The sequence below is a fragment of the Vitis vinifera genome, chromosome 14, assembly GCF_030704535.1.
Source record: "Vitis vinifera cultivar Pinot Noir 40024 chromosome 14, ASM3070453v1".
NCBI lineage: Eukaryota > Viridiplantae > Streptophyta > Magnoliopsida > Vitales > Vitaceae > Vitis > Vitis vinifera.
Window position 1 is genome coordinate 20,567,221 of NC_081818.1, and position 22,211 is coordinate 20,589,431.

Below are 22,211 nucleotides of genomic sequence, written 5' to 3' on the forward strand. Positions count from 1 at the left end.
AACACAAAGTAAAAAAAATAAATAGAAATAGATATCTAGACATATTTTTGCATTAAAATTGAATCAACACTTTAACTAGGATCCTCAACAAAATAAATACAATTTTATTTTTCAAAATTTAGATTCTCTAAACTTTAAGATCTAATTCATCTTTAGATCTAGTCAAAAATCCACACATACATAATCTAATTGAACCATATTGAATCCTACTCCTACAACAAGCATTCCATGTACATAAAGCATCATTCATATCAAATTTAAGAGAGATTTCAAGTGAATCCATACAAAGAAGGAGAAAATCATGAATCTTATAATAGAAAGTGAATTATACCTATACTTGATGCACTTTTAGTGTAGATCCTCTCCCAAGGGCACTCGTACTCCAAATGTGAAGTGTTGTAGCCATTAAACATGGTAAATTTTGCCTTTTTCATCTTATTTGACAGTCAAGAAAATGATAGAAAGTAGAGAAAGTAGAGAGAAGAAAGTAAAAATTCAAGTTCACAAATCCCAAACCTACATTCAAAATGAGTCTAAAAAGCTCCATACAATAACCAACCAACCTATATATAGCTCCTCAAATTAAAGGGACAAGATATCCCATTGCCACATCACCCTAAAACATTAATAACCATCCATGAATGACCCTAATGAAGTCAATTACGAAACTGAAGTTTACATTTATAGTTAAAGGTAAAAACATTAGAAATATTTATATTAGCATCAAAAATTTTGATAATTCAAAGATGGATGTCGATAACAAGCGATAACAACCTCAAAGTCTCAACTTCAGCATCAGTGTCGAAATAGCTTCAACATGGTTATGGTATCAAACTCAATATTGATCCACTGTCACCCTCTATCGTATTTAGATTCCAGCATTGATTTCTCACAAGCTTGCATTCCAAAGTCCCTACCAAAAATTGATACCTCAAATCAAGTAATTATTTTTTGCTACCACCTTTCTTGTATCAAATTTGGTAATTGCTTAGGATATGCTATTATTGTATTGCTTATTGAAATGGGACCAATACTTCGATACATAGCATAATTCTACTCTCCAACTTTCTTTCATGTGTTCATTCTTTTGCTTTCCATTCATCATCGAAATACCAAGATTTCATCCCTATTTTACTGCATAAAATCCTCAATATCCTCATTAGCAACGAGGACTAATAAAAACATAAGTTAAGTGGAATGATTTGTATACTTTTCCACCATAAACAGCGCCTGCATTACATGCTCAGATCAATGGGGATATACAAAAGCTTAGAGATGCTGCTCATCACAATGGGGATAGATAATGAGCAAGAAGTGAGAAAATATTATAAGAGCAGAGGCTAACTGCAATTGGATAAACGACCAGAAAACATTGTAAAGTATATTCAACCAGTGGTTACACTAAACGTGCATAGACTGAGGCAACTGAAGATTCAATGGTGCAAATAAAGAATGTACAATCAGACAACTAGAAAAGCACAGCCATTCCATCCCATGCCCTTAGAGCTATGTAGTCAGAGTCATTAATGTTCTTGAACTTATTTATTGCTTTCTTGGAGTATAGCATTTGTTCCCCAGGATGACTGGTGGTAGTTTCCAGTTACCTTTCTCATCCAGAGGGCCAGGCCTGACTGATTCACCTGTTGCAACCAATATAGGCCGTATGCATCAAAGATCAAATCTCATATGCCCTAAAACTTTGCATATGATTAAAAAATATGTCAGAAATTGGAATAAAACAACTGCTTGTAGTCACCTGTGTGGTTGCATTTTATTCCATGATTATTGGTCTAACTGCAAACTAAAAATTATTAGATATAAGGCTACTTCTCTTACCATGCCAAATGGAAGGATATTCTTTTCTTCTTCTGTTGGCAATAGGTATTCAGCAGTCTTCTTCAGCCTCAGCAGAAGCTGAAGCAAGACATGGGGTATGTTATACCTTCCACATTCAACACAATCAAGAAATTAGTATCATCCAATGAGCTATTCAGTTGGTTTGAGCATTATGTGATTAAGAGGAAGGTCCTGTATTTGGGTCTATACTGAATATATTTACCATCAATTGGAAAAAGGAAAGGAGGTATATGAATCTATAATTATTATACCTAAATAATTACAATACATGGGAGGGGATATGAATACAGCCTACTTTCTGACACCAAAATCAAACAAAAATAAAGAGCGGTAACAATTCCAAAATCAAAATCATAAGTAGCAATGTAAGCCAATCAACCAACATATTAAACCAAAATTTCATGCAAAAGCCCAGACAAAAATGATGTCAGAGACAACAGTACTTGCAAGACATTGAAAAATTCACTTTACTGCATAACAATGCTTCTGAAGAAGATTTCTCATACACCTAATCACTACACACTCTGCTGAGATGTCTACCCTAGTACAAATCACTGCCCACATAAGACATCCTGTTGTATTTGCAAGTAGCACAGAGACATACACACCATCTCATTCTCTGTCTTCAGCATAACTATGATGATAATCTGTTATGAATAGCTAGTGTTGTACTAACTGTTCTGGATTTAAGCACTTTAACCCTTTCATATATTCTCTATATTGCTTGCGATGCACTCACGCATTTTCAATCCTCTGATCTTGCTGAATCTTTATCCAAGGATCTTCTCTGTCCCTCTAGATCCTCTCAACATCTTACTCAACAAAGACTTTAAATGACAAATTCCAACCTTCCAAAACCTTTTCCATAGCAATCAAAGGTTAATGTCAAGACCTACACAACTACCAGGCACATTGAATTCAAGACAATAATTTTAAATTAACAAGTGATTTAACATATCTTAAGTCAGTAATCACTCAATAGCCCAAGTCTGACAATGAATTAACACATGCTTGCAAGAGGTAAAATTTCTTGCACCTGTTGTGATCTCATAAAGGCACCTCGAACTCATCTTGGCCTCATCTCTCTCTGAGAAGTTAGCTCACCCCCTAGGAATCCCTCATGTCAAGATAGGTACTCTGTTTTAGTCTAAGGAGAGAGGCCAACCATCTCATCCTCCATTGTCTTATTGCACAGTGTCGGGGACAGAAATTCTTCCTTTTGGCCGGTGTGTTCTGGATTTCTCCTAGACATGATAATGATAGCATTCCAGGGTTTTGAGAGAGAAACTAGGGGGGCAGTGCTGCGATAGAGACTAATCATACCATTCCTTAAACAGAGGAAACTTTCTTTTCACCTGTTCATGATGTCACAAAGCACATGGACATGATATGCACCTCACCTTTCTCTAACAAGTTAGCTCACCTGTTTGGGGTCCATATAAAAATGTGCACTTGGTTTAGTCTGTGAAGAATCCAACCATCTCTTCCTCTGCTGTCTGATTGCCCTGGGTCTGTGGCAGAAATTGTTATGTTTGGAAGGTGCTTCCTAGGTTTCTCATGGGATATTCATACATTATGTGATAGTGTTCTAGGGCTCCAAGAGAAAACCTAGGGTAGAGAGTAATCATTCCATTCCTTAGCTGACATAAAGTGAGAAGAGTGCCAGGATTTTTGCTAATTGATTTGAGGAAAATAGATGTGCTATATGATGCTGCACATACCTCACTTCACTTTAGATATCTTGTTACAGTTATGGGGAATTTCCATTAGTTTGATTAGAATGGGTAAGAGAGGAGTGTACCAGTGACTTGAAGGGCCAACTGATCACAAAGATGAAAGGACACTGCCCTTACACCCTTTAGAATGGTTTAGACTAAATTTCATGGTTGTTCTTTGAGCAACACAGGGCAAGCAGGAATTGGTAGAGTATTCAGAGCAAAGCCAACTTGATTCTTCTTGACCATTGAGATAGAGGCCCTTGTTTTATTAGAAAGATTTGGTTGAGACATTGTCAATCCCATTCATAACCCATGATAATATGAGCTTGAAGCTTCCTTCGTAACTCCCAGAGCTTCTTCGTAGTGGCTCCGTTTGATGCGTCATTTCATAGGGAACCTTAAAGTCATGACTTTATGTGGTCGATTTTGGTGTCTTAAGAAAACAAGAGGCTGGGAAATTGGATCCTTCAATTCAAAAAGTTATTAAACCCTCAAGAGAGCACTAACTCTCCTCTATGTTAGGGAGGCACTAAAATGGAGATGTGAGTACCTGACCTGGTTGTTGTGATGTCCATCAGATCCTAGGACTTAATGAATAGCCAACTATCTTTACATCAGAACAGCTAAGCCCACAACATAGCAGGATGAATGAAAGTGAATGAGTGTAAGCTTTGTTGCCTGAACATGATTGTAGCTAAACCTACCAGGTAGTGCCATTGTAGCACCAGAAGCAGGCTGAGCCTGTCTTGAAAAGTGTGGTTCCTAATCTTAGGAATATACCTTTTTTCACTTATACATCCAAACTTTATTTAACAGGAAGGTAAAGGAAGCATCAGGGAGCTATTGTAAGAACATTAAGGAGGCTGTTCTTTCATAAAATTCCAATAATTTCTCCTGCTCCTCAGAGGCCCACAACAATGGAGTTGGTGCTCCCAGCAGGACATTGATTTATTAGGAAGACTATATATATTTCTATTAATAATATTTCTCTCATTTCTAATAAAAAGGGGAAAAAGAAGAAGGAAGAAAGAAATAGTCATGGCCTAACCTAGGCATATCACAACCCAAAATGTCATAAGACATGAGTCAAAGGAGCTCTCTCAAGAACTCAAGTCAGAAAACATTACCTTCATTTATCTGACCCACAAACAACTACCATATTTCCTTGCCAGCAAATGTGATCAATCTTCATTTCTAAATTTGTATTGTCATCATTCTATTTCATAGGTTTTTCCTCAAAGGGAAACTTATTAGCACCACATGAATCATCTACTGGACTGTGTATGCTATTGATCTAGGCATTGTAACCATATCCCTGTAACTCCACCACACATGCTACCGTGTTTTCTGTAGACTACCCATGCCACAAAATGCCTGAACATAGGGTGATGTCCAGATTGACCCTATTGTCCTATCCATTTCTGGAGAAATCTCAAGTGGGCTAACCTTGCTTATACATCTAGGACATGTAACAATTTCCAAGTTGTGTGTGTGTGCGTGTGTGATACTAAAACTTACCAGAGACATTTTGAAGATTCCAAGAACACTTGCTAACTTGGAGGATGGTGAGCTGAGGACTCCCCTCTGATGGCATACCCACACCTTTTTACCCCTTGAAAATAGGATTCATGATATGCCACATCAGGTGGTTCATGCTTTGTGAACTTTTCAGATTCTCTTTGATCAATTCTTCTGCTTCCTTTCTGTAGATCTGCCTGAAAGTTTCATAAACTAATGAATTTATCAAGTATTCTGGTTAAAGTTTTCAAATGTGATGCAATGCATGAACAAATCTGGCATGCTACAAAAAAATATTTGGGATATTAACTAGAGGTGTCAACCAGAAATACACAAATTTCCTTCCATGAGGTTATTTTGCCCAAGTTGATATGATACTAGCTCAAAAAGACAAAAAGAAAAAATTAAAAAGATTCTAAATGAACAAAGGCTTAGAGAAATACCAGTTTAAGCTTCAAATCTGAGATTGCCTGCTGTCTCTGATATGCAAAAAATTTAAGTGACTGAAACAGAGAAAAACAGGTTCAACTCAGTCCAGCAACCTTATGATGAAATGCTGATCAACTTATGAAGGGTTTTCTATTAAAAATGGGAAACATGAAGTAGTGAGAAACAGAGAGCTTCACGTACTCCAATTCTCTGCATTTCAAGGGACCTATTTAATGCTTCTCGTTTAGTCAGAAGATTCTTGGGCACCAACTTTATAGGGCGTCTGTAGTTTTTCCCACGATAGATGATTATAGCATGGCCTTCTTTTAGCTTGTCTATTGAAACTAGAACTCCTCCACTTTCTGATTCAAGCAACTTTGCAGTATAAAGGACCTGTGAAAATGATCTCTGCATTGTGATCACCTTGACTATTTCTCTATGCTTCCAGTGTTGATGGAGGCCTTCAATTACACCATCAAAGACCCCTCTTCTTCCTAAAGCCAATATTCAACTAAAAAATTAGAACATGCCATCTGGCGTGTGACCTAAGAAACAAACTCCAAGACTGGGCAGCCAGCAGCATAGAGAATATGGCAATTACGGCCCTGATTATTTTAACAGAAGTCATTGAGATAGGAAATTCATACTTCAATTGATTCCCTCTGTTAAAAAAGCTTTTTAAATCTATATGATGCCCCAGATGTTTCATTGCTGTCCAGGTTATCACTAGTAATCTTGGTTAACCTAACCTATGTAAAGGCACCCCAGTAAGGATCAGTCTTGTACCCAAGCATCAATCTAGAGCCTGAGATAGGTTTAAGAGAGGCAGGTGGACTTCTTAATGGATTTCACTCCACCTTTTGTCCATTTGAATGAGATTTTCACAGAGCTCTGAATGCCAGGTCAAGTCTGAAACCTGAAAGAAGCTTCCCTGCAAAGGGTAAGAGGGAGAAAGCCTTCGATGGCATTGAAACAGAATCAATAACGGTCCAATATAAAATTATTTAGTAGCAGGTACGATTGTCTGTCTTTCTCATGCCTTACCATTGATAGTTCCTTGAATTGAAACTTGTCTTATTGGAAATCTTTTTCAAATTATGTCATAGGCAGAGATGACCATAAGAAATTTTCTTTCATTATGATCAGACCAAAGTAATCTCCTTGCTCCTGTCCAGCAGGAAGAGGATGCATATCACTTGCAGTTCTTACAATGCAAAGCCACTTTTGTGATATGTTTCTATTTTTGCAGGATACGGTTTTCATTGCGATAAACTTAAACTCACTAAGAACCTCAACCTTGTCAAAGTAATGTTGATGAGAGGTCTGCAATGCCCTAGTCATTAAAGAAATCAGAAAACAGACTCATGAGCTCTTGTTCCTTTGACACTCTAGATTGCCTAACATAGCAACTTCTCTAAGAATGAATCAAATTGTTTGTACAGCAGAAATAGTTTGCTTTTGCATGTACCTTCCAGTCTTTGTTTTCTAGATAGATTGGATCTGGACCAGAACAGAGTTTGTCCGAGTGCCAGCTGTTAAAAAATAACTCAAAATCTTATCTGTTTAGTATTTTTGGAAATATGGTCCAAACTTTAATATGATTCTCATTGGATATCCAATCCAGTAACCTAATACTATCAAAATAAATGAACAATGTATATAGCTTTAGATTATATTTTATATGTAATATTATACTGTTATATAGCCTATGCTAATAGACAAACACACAATATACCTTTAAAAATATACACTGACATATAGTTATTTTGCAGGCAAGTAGGGGTAAGATTTAAATGGTAATGAAGTGAATACACACAAATAAATAAAAAAGTAAACTACTCCTTTGCTCATCAAAAAATAAATAAGTACACAAATAAATAAAATAACTGTTTGTTGAAAACTTCTAAAGTTTAGGACTTAGTTTTATTCTAATTTGGTGCAGAAAAAGTTAGGATAATTCATTTTTATATATTTGTATTTTAAAAAAAGTTTATTCTTAGTTTAGAAGAAGTTAGTTGTACAGTTTGTTAGTTCTAGTTTGCAGCTAGAATTCAATACGCATAGTTGTATATAATAAGCATATGTATTCCTATTTTTCTTAATAAAAATAATACGATTCCTTTATTCTTTTCTTAAACTGCGTTCATGGCATCAGAGCTGGTTCTTTTCCAGGCCCAGTGACTTGTTTGCAATCTGGCTTCATCACCAGATTATGGACGATTATTACTCTATTTCTTTCATCCCTTTGGGATGATTTAGTTGTTCAAAGGAGATGTCAGGTGTAAGTGAAGAAGAAGTTTTCTCACAAGTCTGAAGGTAAGAAAGTAGAAGAATCGTGATGATGGACAAGACAACTGAACCTACCATGGTTTCTGAAAATTCTTCTCTTAGTGTTTCTATTATGGAAGGTTTGTCAACCGAAGTTGGAACAGTAGCTGTTAGCCAAGAGAAGAAGTTTGATGAAAATAAAAGGTGTGATTTCTGCAATAGGCCATGACATACTAGGGAAACCTGCTAGAAGCAGCATGGAAAACCATCAAATTGGAAAGGGGGAAAAACCTACATAATGAACCTGAGGAGCGCAAGCACTGGCAGAAACTCAAAGTAGTATTGAGCCATCACCAATGAGCAAAGAGCAACTTGAACACTTGTACATGTTGATGAATCAGTCCTCTCAAAATCCCTCATGCACTTTAGCCCATAAAGATATTTTTCCTAGAGCTCTAAGTTCTATTTCTTTTTATACACCTTAGATTATTGATTCAAGTGCTTTAGATCATATGACTAATCAATTTCAACTTTTCTCATCCCATACTTCATGTTCTAGAAATTTAAAGATTGGGATTGCAGATAGTACTTTGCCTTCGGTTGTAAGAAAAGGTACTATATTTTGTTCTAAGAATCTTACTCTCAAAATTAGTCCTTTATGTTCTGAATCTTGCATTGCAAAATTCTCACATTCTTGCTGTAAATTTCAGGACATTCATTCCAAGATAATGATTGGCAATGCTAGAGAGGTTGATGAACCATATTATTTTGATGAGGATTCCCTTGAGAGTAAACAAGCTCAAACTGCAAGTAGTAGTGAAGTTTCTTTTTCTGCTAAGAATCAAATAATGTTATGGCACTATAGACTAGGCCATCCAAGTTTTCAATGGGGAAAGTTGTCAATTATCTAAACATCATCGTGTTTCTTTTCATTGTAACCTTTCAAGGAATCCAAGCCTGTTGCGTTTGTTCATAATGATATGTGGGGACCTTCAAGGGTGACAAATTTAATAGGTACAAGATGGTTTATCACATCCATAGATAATCATACTAGGATATGTTGGGTGTATTTAATGAGAGAAAAATTCAAGGATAAGAGAATTTTCAAAGAATTTCATAATATGTTAAAATTCAAGTCTAAATCCAAATACAGGTTTTCAAAACCCACAATGAGAGGGAATGCTTCAATACCATTCTTGGCCCTTCCTTGAAAGAACAAAGCATTGCTCATCAATCCTCATAAGAATTGTTGAGTATAAGAACATACACATATTAGAAGTGGCTAGGGCTATTATGTTTACCATGAGAATTCCTAAGTACCTTTACAGAGAGGTAGTACTTGCAACTTCTTACTTGATAAATAAAATGTCTATTAGGATTTTGAAATTTCAAACCCCATTATAGTGCTTCTTGAAATGTTTCCCTCAAACCAGAATTATTAACTCTCTCCCATTAAAGCAATTACTAGGGAAGATTCTTTTTTGAAAATTTTGGGTTCATTACCCATGCCTATAATAAATTCAAATTTAGGAGGAGAAACACTAGTTGACCAACCCATGCCTATACAAAATTCAAGTTTGGGGGGTGAAACACTAATCGAACAGCCTTGCATCGAACTTCATATCTACTTAAGGAGGAAGAAAGATCAAGGTTGGAAAATCAACCTCCTACAACTCACAAAACATCACATTCAAGTGTATATGCCATGGCAAAAACAATTATTCCAACCCCTAAATCTCTTCAATTTGTTATTCTCACTTCTAAATCTCTTTTCTCTGATAATTCTAGTGCAGAAAACACCTTTAGTGATGATTTAAATGTTCTAATTGTTGTTAGGAAAGGTACTAAGGTTTGTACTAAACACCGTATTGTTAAACATGTCTCATATCATAGACTTTCTCCCACTATGAGGGCCTTTACTACTAATCTGTCTAGTGTTGAAATTCCAAAGGATATACAGGAGGCTTTAGCTGTTCCCGGGTGGATGCACTAAGAGGGAAGAAATCCATGGATTGTATATGGGTATTTACTTTGAAATACAATGCAAATACATCTATTAAGAGTTACAAAGCAAAACTGGTTGCAAAAGGCATCACATAGACCTATGGGATTGACTACCAAGAGACATTTGCACCGATTGCAAATATAAATATAATAAGAGTTCGCTTGTCCCTTGCAGCCAACTTGAACTGGTCTTCACAACAGTTAGAGGTCAAGAATACTTTTCCAAATGGTGAATTAGAAGAAGTTTATATGGCCTTGTCTCCAGATTTTGAAAGAAGATTTGGGAGTGAAAAGATGTGTAGTCTGAAAGAACCGCTCTATGGACTGAAACAATCACCAAGACCTAGGTTTAACAAATCTGCTAAGTCCATTAGAAGCCATGGATACTCGCAAAGCCAAGCAGATCATACTCTCTTCTACAATCATAATGGGTGATGACAAGTTTGCTATACTAATAATCTACATGAATGATATGATATCTAGCTGAATTGGAGTGATTGAAGAATTTTCTAACGAAAAAGTTTGAGGTACTTCTTGAAAATGGAGCTTGCTAGATCAAAGGAAGGTATTTTTTGTGTCACAAAGGAACCATACACTGGATTTGCTCAAACAAACTGAATTGCTAAGATATAAATCCCTCAAGACTCCAATTGATCCTATTTGCAAATTAGGGTCACCAAAAGAGAGTGTGTTAACAAAGAACAGTATCAAAAGCTTGTGGCATTGATATATTTCTCTCATACTCAGCTAGATATAGCTTCTTCAGTGAGTATTGTGAGCCAATTCATGCACTCTCCAAATGAAGAGCATCTTAAGGCAATCTATTGGAATCTTAAGTACCTAAAAGGGAGTCCATAAAAAGGCTTAATGTTTAAAAGCAACAATAACCTTCAGATTGAAGCCTACACCAATGCTAATTGGGCTGAGAGTATAATGGATAGGAGATCTACTTCATGTTAATGTTCTTTTATAGGAGGAAACTTAGTGACATGGAGGAACAAGAAGTAGTCTGTTGTTGCAAGAAGTAGTGCTAAAGTTGAATTCAAAGTAGTCACTCATGGCATTTATGAACTTCTTTGATTGAAGAAACTGCTTGAAGACCTAAGACTTCCCAGTTAGAATCCAATGAAGCTTTACTATGATAACAAGGAAACTATTAATATTGCTCATAATCCAATTCAACTTCATAAACTAAGCATGTTGAAATGGGCTGTCACTTCATCAAGGAGAAGCTGGAAGTAGGACCAATTTGCATGCCTTATGTACCTACTGAAGCACAGTTGGCAGATGTTCTGAGGGACTTCATAAATAGATGTTTAAATACTTAATTAACAAGTTGGGAACAATAGATATTTTGAAACAACTTGAGAGGGAGTGTAGAAGATTTAAGAAGTTTAAGAATAAATTTTATTCTAATTTAGTATATAAATTGTAAGGATACTATAGTTTCATTTTGTTTCATTTTTTTTTTTAAAAAGTTTGTTCCCAATTTGTAGGAAGTTAGTTGTATAGTTTGTTAGTTCCTAGTTTATGCTTGAATTTAGCATACATAGTTGTATATAAATAGGCATCTATTTTCCTATTTTCTTAATGAAAATAATAAGAATTCTTCATTCTTCTCTTAAATTGTGTTTTGTTAAGACGTGTGGAGCCTAATTATTATTCTGACAATATTCGCCCTAACGCAGATTGACCTTATGCAGAGACAGCACATGGATGAAACGAAATTTTGTAAGGGTATTTTGGGAATTTTACACACGTAATTTGGTTAACCTAATTTTTTTATGTTTAGGGTAGCCGAATTGGACAGATTGGGGTGAAATTGAGAGAGATAGAAAAATATAGAAAGAAAAACTTAGAGAGTAAGGCATTTGTGATTTTTTTGTAATTTCATTTCATCATAGTGAAAATCTGCAACGACAACAAGTAGATGTAGCTCTCACATTGAGAGTAAACTATTATAAATCTCGTGTATTCTTGTCCTTTAATTTTTTTCATATTCGTTTATTGTTGCTTTTGGAAAATAGGATTAGAGTGTTTTAATCCTAATATGGTCAAGTTATTTTGCAAGCAAATAGGGGTAAGAGTTAAATGGTAGTGAAGTGAATACACACAAATAAAAAATAAGTAAACAACTGTTTGCTTATCACAAAAAAAAAGGTAAACAAATTAATTAAATTACAGAATGATGCACTACTAATGTTGATTTCAGATTACCGATGAGGCTTTACCAGAATGCAGATTCGCAGATCAAATTGGTGGGAATAACCTAAAAAGCTTTCAGGTTTATAACAATGGAGATTCTACATGATACACTAAGAAGAGAAACATATTTCTGCAACTCAATCATAAATTGAAAGCTAAATCCTGGATGAATACTGGTGTAACTAAATAGACTTTAATTGTTTACCTTTTTCCGTTAAATCATGAACTCATTTTCAAGAGAGGTCTAAAAGGAACTAAATCAGAAAAACAGAAATTCTGAAAAGAAAGTATCCCCTAATTACCTATTCTAATACATAAAACTCATTTGAAATCAGCTAAGCCTGTTACTTCAAAAGTTTGAATATCTAGAACAAAAGTTTGAAGTAGAGAAACAGATCTATTTGGAAAGTGAACCTTTTCCTTACCAAGAAGGAGACTGCTATCCATTTTCTGTCCTATCTTTCTGAAACATTCTCTCTCCTCTTCTGTTATCATTTCTTTGTCTGCATCATGATCAGCAGGTCTCCAAGCAGAATTCAACTTTGCTAACACTTTGGCTGACCTCTCTATCTTCCTTTTAAGCTGCAAAATCCATCATAAAGATTGTCAAGAGCTGAGCATAATGAAATAAGATGATAGCTCGAACCTTACAATGAAAAGATTGCGCTCCTGCTTTTTCAGTTCCTTCTCTAATCTTTCTTTTTCAGCTTCCAATTCAACTTCAATCTCTGTATTTCCATCTTTCAGGCCCCTGAATTCTGTTTCTATATTCTGGAATTCTGATAATGTTCCAGTAGTGCTAGTGTTTGCCAGTGGTTTATCAGTCACAAAGGAAGTTTCAATTGCTTTCAGCCTGGCATCTTCTTCACGAATCTGGCATCCTTTGAACTCCATTTCTCTCTCAACTATTAAATTTGCAACTCTACAAGGAAGAAAATCTTTGCCTCTATAAAGTATGATAAAGAACTTATTACGCAGTAACAGAACTCCTCCAGTGAGACACTGCATTAATAGGACAATGATGTTAAGTATATAAACTAATATAGCTTTATAGGCATACTGTATACTTGCAAGTCACTGGATGATGAGTGAACAAGTGTTACTGAGTCTCAAAATACAAAGATAAACCAATACTTCAATTAGTGAATGTTTCAATAACTTTTTCTTTGAATCTTGCCAACGTACTGTTTTTTTTTTTTTTTTTTTTTTTTTGAAGTTTCCAAGAACATGTATATTTTTTTTTTGATAGATAAACAACCAAATATATTAGAAAAGGCTCAAAAGCCGCATGTATACAGGGGGTATACTAAACAGCCCAGAACAAGGCTGAAAAAAAACAAAAAAAAGGGGGAGAAGCCTCACCCACCCTCAAGTGGACCCAAGCCACTCCAAAAAGCCTAACAGAGAGGAAGTTTCCTCACCAATGTACACCCTAGCCCAACACCACAAGTTACTTACAAAAAAAATTTTGAATTTCTGAATATCTAAAGACCCTCCCCTAAAAGCTAACTTATTCCTCTCCTTCCAAACCGTCCAAAATATGCACAACGGGATGGAATTCCATATCTTTTTTCTTTTTTTCCCCACAAAAGGACCCCTCCAGCTAAGTAACACCTCTGGGAACACCCATTGAACACCGAAAATGGCAAGGGTAATCTCCCAAATAGTTTTAACCACTGTACAATGTAAAAGAATATGGTTCGCATTTTCCTCTTCGCAGCCGCATAAATAGCACCTATTAGGGAGCTGCCACCCCCTTCTCTGAAGCTTATCCAAAGTGAGGATCTTCCCCCACGAGGCTTTCCAAGCAAAAAAAGACACTTTTGTTGGAACCTTATCCAACCAAATGTGTCTATTCGGAAAAACACCGGCTGAGGAGCCACTCAAACTTTTGTAGGCCCCCTTGGCCCCAAAAACTCCGTTGCCTTACCGCTTCCATCTCACTGAGTCCTCTTCAGGAGAGATCCTGAAATCCTTCAGAAGATTCAACATATCTCCTATCTGATCCATCTCCCAATCATTGAAATCTCTAGCCAAACTAAGATTCCAACCTCCTTGACCCAGACTAGAATCCCACACTTCACAAACTTTGGCATTCTTGTGACACGCCAAGGTAAACAACTGAGGAAAAGTTTGAGAAAGCGCCTCATTGCCACACCACTTATCCGTCCAAAACAGAACTCTATTCCCCTTCCCAACCTTAAAATCAATGCTCTCCCAACACCAATCCACCTCCTTCATGATCTCCTTCCACAAACCCACCCCAAAAGGCCCACACACTTCCTTAGTCCGCCACCCACATCCCTCTTGACCATATTTCACCCCTATCGCCGTTTTCCAAAGATTATCCTTCTCATAGGCATATCTCCAAACCCATTTGCCTAGCAAAGCTTTGTTCAACAAGTCTATCTTTCGAATGCCTAAACCACCCTCCTCCTTAGGGCTGCAAACCACCTTCCAATTAATCAAGTGAGCTTTCCCCTCCAAACTTCCGCCCCCCCCCCCCAACAAGAAATATCTTTGAATTTTTTCAATCCTTTTTGCCACAGCCTTAGGAATGTGAATTAGGGAAAGGAGGTAGATGGGAATGCTGACCAAAGTGCTCTTAATAAGAGTAATTCTTCCCCCCTTCGAAATATATTGTCTTTTCCACTGAGCTAGTCTTTTTCTCATTCTCTCCTCCACCCCATCCCAAGAATAAGAGGTTTTATGATGGGCTCCAAGGGGCAGCCCCAAATAAACAGTGGGTAAAGCCCCCAATCTGCAACCTAGCTCAACCGCCAACTCCTCCAGCTCATCCACTTCCCCCACAGGAATTAGAACACTCTTAGCCAGATTAATTCTGAGGCCGGAGGCCGCCTCAAACCACGCCAAAATCCAGCTTAGATTGGTGAGTTGCTCTCTTCTAGCTTTGCAGAAAATGAGTGTGTCGTCAGCAAAGAGAAGGTGAGTAACAGTCAGCTCTTCCCCCCCTCTCCCCCGCAGCCTACAGCCTGAAATAAAGCCCCCCTCACCAGCCCGTCTAATAAGGGTGCTAAGCACTTCCATACCCAAGACAAAAAGGTATGGAGAGAGGGGGTCTCCTTGCCGCAGCCCCTTTGAATTCGAAAAGAAACCAGCTGGAACCCCGTTGATTAATATGGAGAATTTGGAAGTAGAGATACACCACCACATCTAATCCATCCAACGAGAACCAAAGCCCATCTTCCGAAGAACCTTCATAAGAAACTTCCAGTTGATGCTATCATAGGCTTTTTCGATGTCCAACTTGCATATCAACCCTTTCTCTTTTCTTTTATACCAATAATCAATCACCTCATTAGCTACTAGAGACACATCCAAAATCTGTCTCCCTCTCACAAAGGCATTTTGGTCAACAGAGACCACCCTATCCAGCACTTTCTTTAGCCTATTTGCTAGGACCTTGGCTAAAAGTTTATACAAACCCCCAAGCAAGCTGATTGGCCTGTAGTCCCCCAAGTCTTTAGCTCCTCCTTTCTTAGGAATAAGGACCAAAAAGGTAGTGTTTAGAGACTTGGCAAAGGACCCATGCTCAAAGAAATCCTTAAACATATCCACCACCTCCTCCTTTACAAAATCCCAACAATCTTGCCAAAAGGCCATTGTGAAGCCGTCCGGGCCTGGAGCTTTGTCACCCCTCATCTCCATCAGTGCAAAATAGATTTCCTCCTTAGAGAAAGGCAACTCCAAGTCTTCAGCTTCCCGGGAATTAATTTGATTGAGCTGCAGCCCCTCAATATCCGCTCTCCACCCCGGCTCTTCTGAGAGTAATTTCTGGAATGCGTTCACTATCCCATCCCTCACCTCTTGATCCTCGGTCAGCAGCTCCCCATTAATCATAATCCTGTCCAAGGAGTTATTCCTGCGGTGGGCATTAGCCATACGGTGAAAATAACCGGTATTCCTATCCCCTTCCTTGAGCCACAGTTCCCAAGACTTCTGCCTCCAATGAACTTCTTCCATTAGCACCCATTTATAGAAAGCATCCTTGGCTTCTTTTTTCTGCTCAGTTTCAGCTATGGACGCCTACCTCTCACTCTCCACTCCATCCCAATACTCCAAATGCTGAAGGGCAGAATTTTTGTTGACTTCCAGCCTTCCAAACACCTCCCTGTTCCAAATTTTAATATTATGCTTCAAAACCTTCATCTTATAGGCCAATCTGAAGCTGGCTCTTCCTCTCACCTCAATCCCTTGCCACCACCCCCGGAGAAATTAACCAACAATTAGCCAAAAATCTTAAATTGTTAGATTGTGGGCCAACAATATATATTAAACTGAATAATACTTTGCATGTGAGTTCAATAAATTGGCGAAATAAACAACAAAAGAGTTCAAACCCATGTCCTCCTAAAACAAAGCTCTAATATCATAATAAACTAACAATTAAACCAAAAGCTTAAGCTTGTGGGTTATTTATATGGAAAGAGAAAGGGAGGCGGTGTTGGAAGAGGGAACGTGGTCTATGCTTGTGTATGAGAAACCTTGCCATATATGTATCAGATGAGCAAAACTTGTGCAGGCATATGGTCCAACTTTTCAGGTGCTAGCATACTCCTTGACAGTCCCACACAACAAAATTCTCATCCAAGCATAACAGAAATTTAAATTGATGGTCTTCCGCATGGATCACTACAGGATGTCTTAGCGGTTCCCATACATCAGTAAAGTAATGCTAGAGTGATTTGATCATGAAAGGCAAAAATTAGCAGCTGTTATGCTAAGATCAGGATGAGTTCCATGTGAGGGATGTTTGAGAGTTAAGCTATCTTGGTAGAAAAGGTAGCCAACAAACATGCACCTAAGGTTACTCAGCAATCACATGCATAAGCAAGGTCACTTTTGGAACAAGTACAGACTCTCCTAACCCATGTACATAAACAAACAATCAATTTCTAGCACATATTCTCACATTTACAGCATGAAATCTCCTTGTTACTAAACTTGCCTTGAGCTCATTAGCCATTTGCTCATTCTTAGTGTTTGGAATTCCCCACTTTATTGCAATCTTTACTATCAGACTTTTCTCCCACAATTTCAATATAGCAGCAGCTAATCCTTGAAGCTTTCTGTTTCTCCCTTCAGAAAATAAAAGGAAAAAAAATTAAATGAAGAAACTTGAAAATGCACACAAGTAGTACATGCCCATGCACACACGCAGAAACACACACAAAACACGACTTTGCATGGCAAAGTGCACCAGCCATCATGCATAAATTTCATGGTTCTTATTCTTCCATGTTAAGGTATGTGCCCAAAATATCCAACATTTTCTTTTCCTCTTTTTCTCAAACTATTACACAAATTCTTACATTTATTTCTAAGGCAAGTTCTAGTGCAGTAATGTCTAGATTAATATTTTACAAGCACAAATCAGGGGTATAACTAATAGTTTTCAACTAATGAATTGTACTCATGCACCATTTACCTATTTTCTCAGCATTCCATATCATATTATATTGTCTATCATAAGTTTTTATACACGACAAAATAAATGAAAAACATGGATGCATATATGAAAGACATGTTATTGCATGAATGACGCACAAATAATACATAACCAATTTATGAAAGATATTAAGGTTAAAAGAGGTAAATTGTTCATCAGTATCATTTACATGACAGCATTAACCACTATAGTTTCTTAAAAATTAACTCAACAAATATGATACATTAGTGCATGGTTTGTCTTACAATCCACACAAAAAGCTTTTTGAATTTTACCTATAATTTTTAGTTCCAAGATCCAGGGCCAGAACAGGGCTCAGGTTTAGATTCTACTTGCACAGATCATTAAGAAAATTGTATAACAGAGTAACTTAATTGTGTATCAGAGGCTGGTGCATAACCGTTCCTTCTCTTTTACTCATCTATTTTATGAGAGCTGCTTCTCTTCTTTTTAACAGAAATGAAAGAGTAGATATATTGCAACTAGTGAAAATTCACAATAAGAAAATCCAATGAGGAAAGGTTTTACTTGGAAAATGTTTTGAGTAGAAGAACAATAGGGTATAATTAGCTTGTATCCAAATTTCATAACACAAAAGATTATTTTCTCTCTTCAATTGAATCAATCCACATTCTAATACAAATGATTCCCTTCTTATACATGCCCCTAGAATTTATATCCTTGGAGACAGACACAGTTTAAATGAGATCAGTATTCCTCTTCTGTGGTTGTATTTCTCCTTTTCTTCCCATTCTAATAAGAAACTTGGTTTCTCTCTTTTCCCTTTTTATAAAAGAAATTATACTTATTCCTTCCTCCCTCACTGAAGTCTTCCTCATCAAGGAAAAAATAAAAGCTTATGACCCATGGATAAATCTTATTAACTCACTTGACATATTTATTTGGTTCTCTTCTTGTTTAAGCTAGTTTACTAATTTACACATGTAGCAACCGTGTTGTAAAATGCATAATTCATTTTGCTAAAAACATGCTCAGGGAAAAACAAGCATATAAAAATTTAGGTAGGGGGGTTGGTTACCAAGGACAAAATGAGTTGGTAGAGCGTAAGCAAGCTTCCGCAAGTATGTCAATTCATCATCAGTCAGCTTTGATCTAGTCTGAGGTGGGGAAAGCCTGAATGGAGGCCTAAATCCAGGAAGCACTTCTGGAAGCAAGTCTGCATCAACTGGAAGAGGTTTTGGCCTCCACCAGTCAATAAATCGAGGTCCTAAGCCATCTAGTAATCTATCCGCTTCCCTCTCATACAATGACCCATTTACAGGTTGAGAATCCACCATTTCCTCCATAAATATGCCAGTGGGTGAAGAGTCCTCTTCTCCATCCTTCCTGCCCATCTTTTCACCAGTGGTACTTTCATGAAATTTTATTTCAGAAATTGTAAGGTCGTCTTCAAAATTTGATTGATTGAGTTTTGAGTTAGAAGCATCTGCACCAGCTACAAGTCCTGGACGCATCTTTTGAAAATGTTTTGAAGTTGACTGATAATTGGATCCCCTATAAACAACAAGAGTGTCTTTCTTACTCCAAATAACCAAGCCTCTGGTCTTGATCTGCTCAACAAAAACAACAACAAGAATAATAATAATAATTAAGATTGCAACCATAAGAAGCTTCCAAAAGGAAAACATGAGAGAGAGAGAGAGAGAGTGAGAGAGACTAGTAAATATAAATATAATAGCAGCATAAACAAGATTTAGGAGTTCAGATTAAGGTAATGTTTGTTTTTTTAATTAATTCTAAATAGAACTTATAACTAAATAGTGTTTAATAGTATTAAGTGTTAAGTTATTTGTTTTTAAAATATTTTATTTCTATTAATTATTAAGAAGAAAAGTAAAATTAACACATTACTTTTTGTATTTAGAAAAGGCAAAATATTTTAGCTCTTTCCATTCAGTCAAAAAATTTAAGAAATAAGTGATAAGTTAAGAAAAAGTACAAAACACAAATAAACTGAAATCTGAAAGTTACTTTCAGCAAAAAGTTAAAAAAACAAATAATGCCTAAGATAAATTCATATTCAGTTTACTTAAATCATTTAAAGGGAGAAAAATGAAAAGTTCACACCACATATACAAAAAATAACCAGACCAAGATGAGCTTTGGTACACTTGGTCAACTTCTACTCTGTTGAATGACATCTTGCCCTTCCTTTTACTTGATTCTCACCTTCATTCAGCAATTTCATACACACTAAAAGAAAATTCAATCTAGGAACTGAACCAATCATGCGGAGGCTCCTAATTGTTCGTGCATACTGACATAGCATAATTTGGTGTTAAAAGAACAGCTAGAGGTTGCTCAAATTATGGAACTCATAGTACCAGGCAAAGTTGCTTCAGCTTACCCAAAAAGTGCCCTTCAACAACGATGTACACAATAACAGATTTCATCGAAAAGAAAATATACATATATAACACACTATTTGATTTTTCAAGCACATATTAGCATCACAAAAATCAAAAGCAGACAGAGAAAGAAACTCAACCTCAAGAATCTCCCGCGCTCTATCCATATTCCGGCACAAAGGCATGTCGAATTTGACCATGGCAAGTTCATCGCTCTTCCAAACCATGTGAATTTGATCGACAACACTCTCAGTCACCCCAGCTTTCTTGACCTTCACCCATTTTCTCATTTTCACAGCCTCGCCTCTCAATCTTTCCAGCAACATTGGATCAAGAGTCAATTCCGCGGCAGTCACCACTTTCTCCTTCTTCGTCCTACGAAACACAACCTTCTCCGTCTTCAACCACGGCATTTTCCCGCCGATTCTCGAATTCTCATCTCCCCCAATCCCTTCAAGTGAAACCCCAAATTCAAATTCTTCTGTATTTTCTTGTGTCTCGTCTGAAGTGTGAGTTTCTTGAAGTTTCACAATGCTTTGCATGATCTTTTTCATTGCCTTCGCCCCTCTTCCGCCGCTCACTTTCTCGGTCAGAGACCGGTCAGGCTTTTCAGCTCCGGCACTGCCAGCTACTTTCTTGGGTCTTGCTTTGGAGAGGTCCAGGACTTCATTGGGCTGGAGAAGAAGAGGACCTTTCATCCAAGGAGCTGTGGGCATTTTAATGGCGGCATCGGTACCCGAAACGGGCTGTGATGAGATTGAATGATCTGGGTGGTTCGTGGTGGCGGTGGTGGTGGCGGAAATGGGCGGAGGCTTGAAGGAATGAATCCGTTGAGGGTTTAAGATGCGAATGGAGGAATTTGAGAGTGAGTTGGAATTGGAGGGAAATTGGGAATGGTTCGGTATAGGGGAAAGAGAGAGAAAGAGAGCGGGAGACATGGATGAGATGTCCCAGACCTTCGAGAAGATTGGTGGAATTTGAGTTTTGCCATCCAACGTCTACTGATATTTTTGCATAGCCACACCACACCACACCCATCCTTTTTGTTTTTTCCTTTTGACGCAAAATTTTAATAATATTAAATTGTTAATCGAGCCAGATATCTATAATTACACTAAAATAAATTGAATTTTTTTATATAAATAAAAAATAATAATATTAACCTACCATAAATTATAAGAAAATCATTTTTTTAATTAAAACTTATTTATTTTTATTTTTATTTTTTATTTTCCATTTATAAGATGAAGCTTTTCTAGGTCTAAAGCTTATGGGTAAAAATATTTTCAAAAAACAATTTTCAGGTTGATTCCTCTAAACTATTATAAATTTAAATATATTTTTAAAATTGTCATATTTTTAAAATTAATGCATTTTTTTTTTTCAAAATCCGGTTTCAAGTTGATACAAACATATTTATTGTTTATTGATTTCCACTCAAAATCTAAATTATGTAAAGTCTATTTGTAGGTTTATATTCATATTAAATAACGGGGCTTTTAGTTGGAGAAGTTGTAAGGAAGACATGGTAGCTGATTCCATAACCAAGAAATGATGTTTTTCACATGGATATATTAATTTTATGGTAAGATATGAAATATACATACCTATGTATCAAAATTTTATTTTTTTTATCAATTTTTTATTTTTTAGATTTTTTTTATTATAAATAAAATTTTTGATTAATAAAAAAACAAAAAAAAAATGTTTACAAAATAATATTAATGTATGATATATAAATTATTTTTATATATTAAATAACATAATATAAAAAAAACATTTATAAAATTCAAATATTTTTAAATAACATAATAAAAATATTTAAATGTGACATAATTTTTATTTTAAATATTAAAAATAATATATTTCATATTATTTTCTATTCCATTCACAAATTAAATATAAATATAATATAATATAACATGCTACCTTTAAATGTTTTATTCATAGGATTATGTTTTACTAAAGAAATAAAATAAAGCAAGACAGCTACACTTACTCTCATGGATTTTATGCATGCACAGCTTGGTTTCCTTCCTTTCTGATTTTATTAAGAACAAGGATGACTAGGGATTAAATGACAAATCTCCAAATAGGGTTGCCTTAACCTTTGTACCAACTAGATTTAACTTGAGGGCTGCTAGTCATTGTCTACAATGTGAGTAGAATCAGTGGGGTAATGAAAGTTGTGAAGTTGGAAGTTGGAAACCTAGCCAGCAGCTGTTTCATCTCTACCAGGCCCCCAAGCTCTGCAATCAACCCATTGGCATCGATATCAGGTAGGTTTCTTCAATGATTCAAACAAATGTATAGTCAGATTTTGTCAATCTCCTTCATCCTGCACAAAAAAAGCTACATACTATGTATGAGGTT

At 36.3% G+C, this 22,211-nt stretch overlaps 1 protein-coding gene across 5 annotated transcripts; it reads right to left on the reverse strand.

Moving 5' to 3' along the window:
• Positions 1 to 474: 474 nt before the first annotated feature.
• LOC100256677 (chloroplastic group IIA intron splicing facilitator CRS1, chloroplastic) lies at positions 475 to 20,873 on the reverse strand. Of its 5 annotated transcripts, XR_009467550.1 has the most exons (10): positions 19,979 to 20,873; positions 18,509 to 19,040; positions 16,969 to 17,099; positions 12,651 to 13,001; positions 12,425 to 12,581; positions 5,724 to 6,016; positions 5,537 to 5,596; positions 5,094 to 5,290; positions 1,837 to 1,942; positions 1,324 to 1,640 (listed from the first exon to the last, which is right to left on the reverse strand). XR_009467550.1 is itself a non-coding variant. In XM_059742333.1 (9 exons), the coding sequence occupies exons 1-8, from the start codon at positions 20,774 to 20,776 to the stop codon at positions 5,126 to 5,128; spliced, it is 2,487 nt and encodes an 828-aa protein (XP_059598316.1). In that variant the 5' UTR covers positions 20,777 to 20,873; the 3' UTR covers positions 475 to 913; positions 5,094 to 5,125. The 5 variants fall into 5 exon arrangements, 3 of the variants coding, with proteins under 3 accessions (XP_059598316.1, XP_059598317.1, XP_059598318.1); XM_059742333.1 differs by lacking the exons at positions 1,324 to 1,640; positions 1,837 to 1,942 and adding an exon at positions 475 to 913; XM_059742334.1 differs by lacking the exon at positions 1,837 to 1,942.
• Between the last annotated feature and the right edge of the window lie 1,338 nt (positions 20,874 to 22,211).

Bases quoted from the DNA above. Each gene is read 5' to 3' on its own strand.
- LOC100256677 (XM_059742333.1), bottom strand. From the start codon at position 20,776: ATGTCTCCCGCTCTCTTTCTCTCTCTTTCCCCTATACCGAACCATTCC. The intron at 19,041-19,978 runs GTTGAGTTTCTT...TTTGTTGAGCAG, and splicing joins GAGCGCGGGAGATTCTTGAG to ATCAAGACCAGAGGCTTGGT. The intron at 12,582-12,650 runs GTAAGGTTCGAG...TGGATTTTGCAG, and splicing joins AGGAGCGCAATCTTTTCATT to CTTAAAAGGAAGATAGAGAG.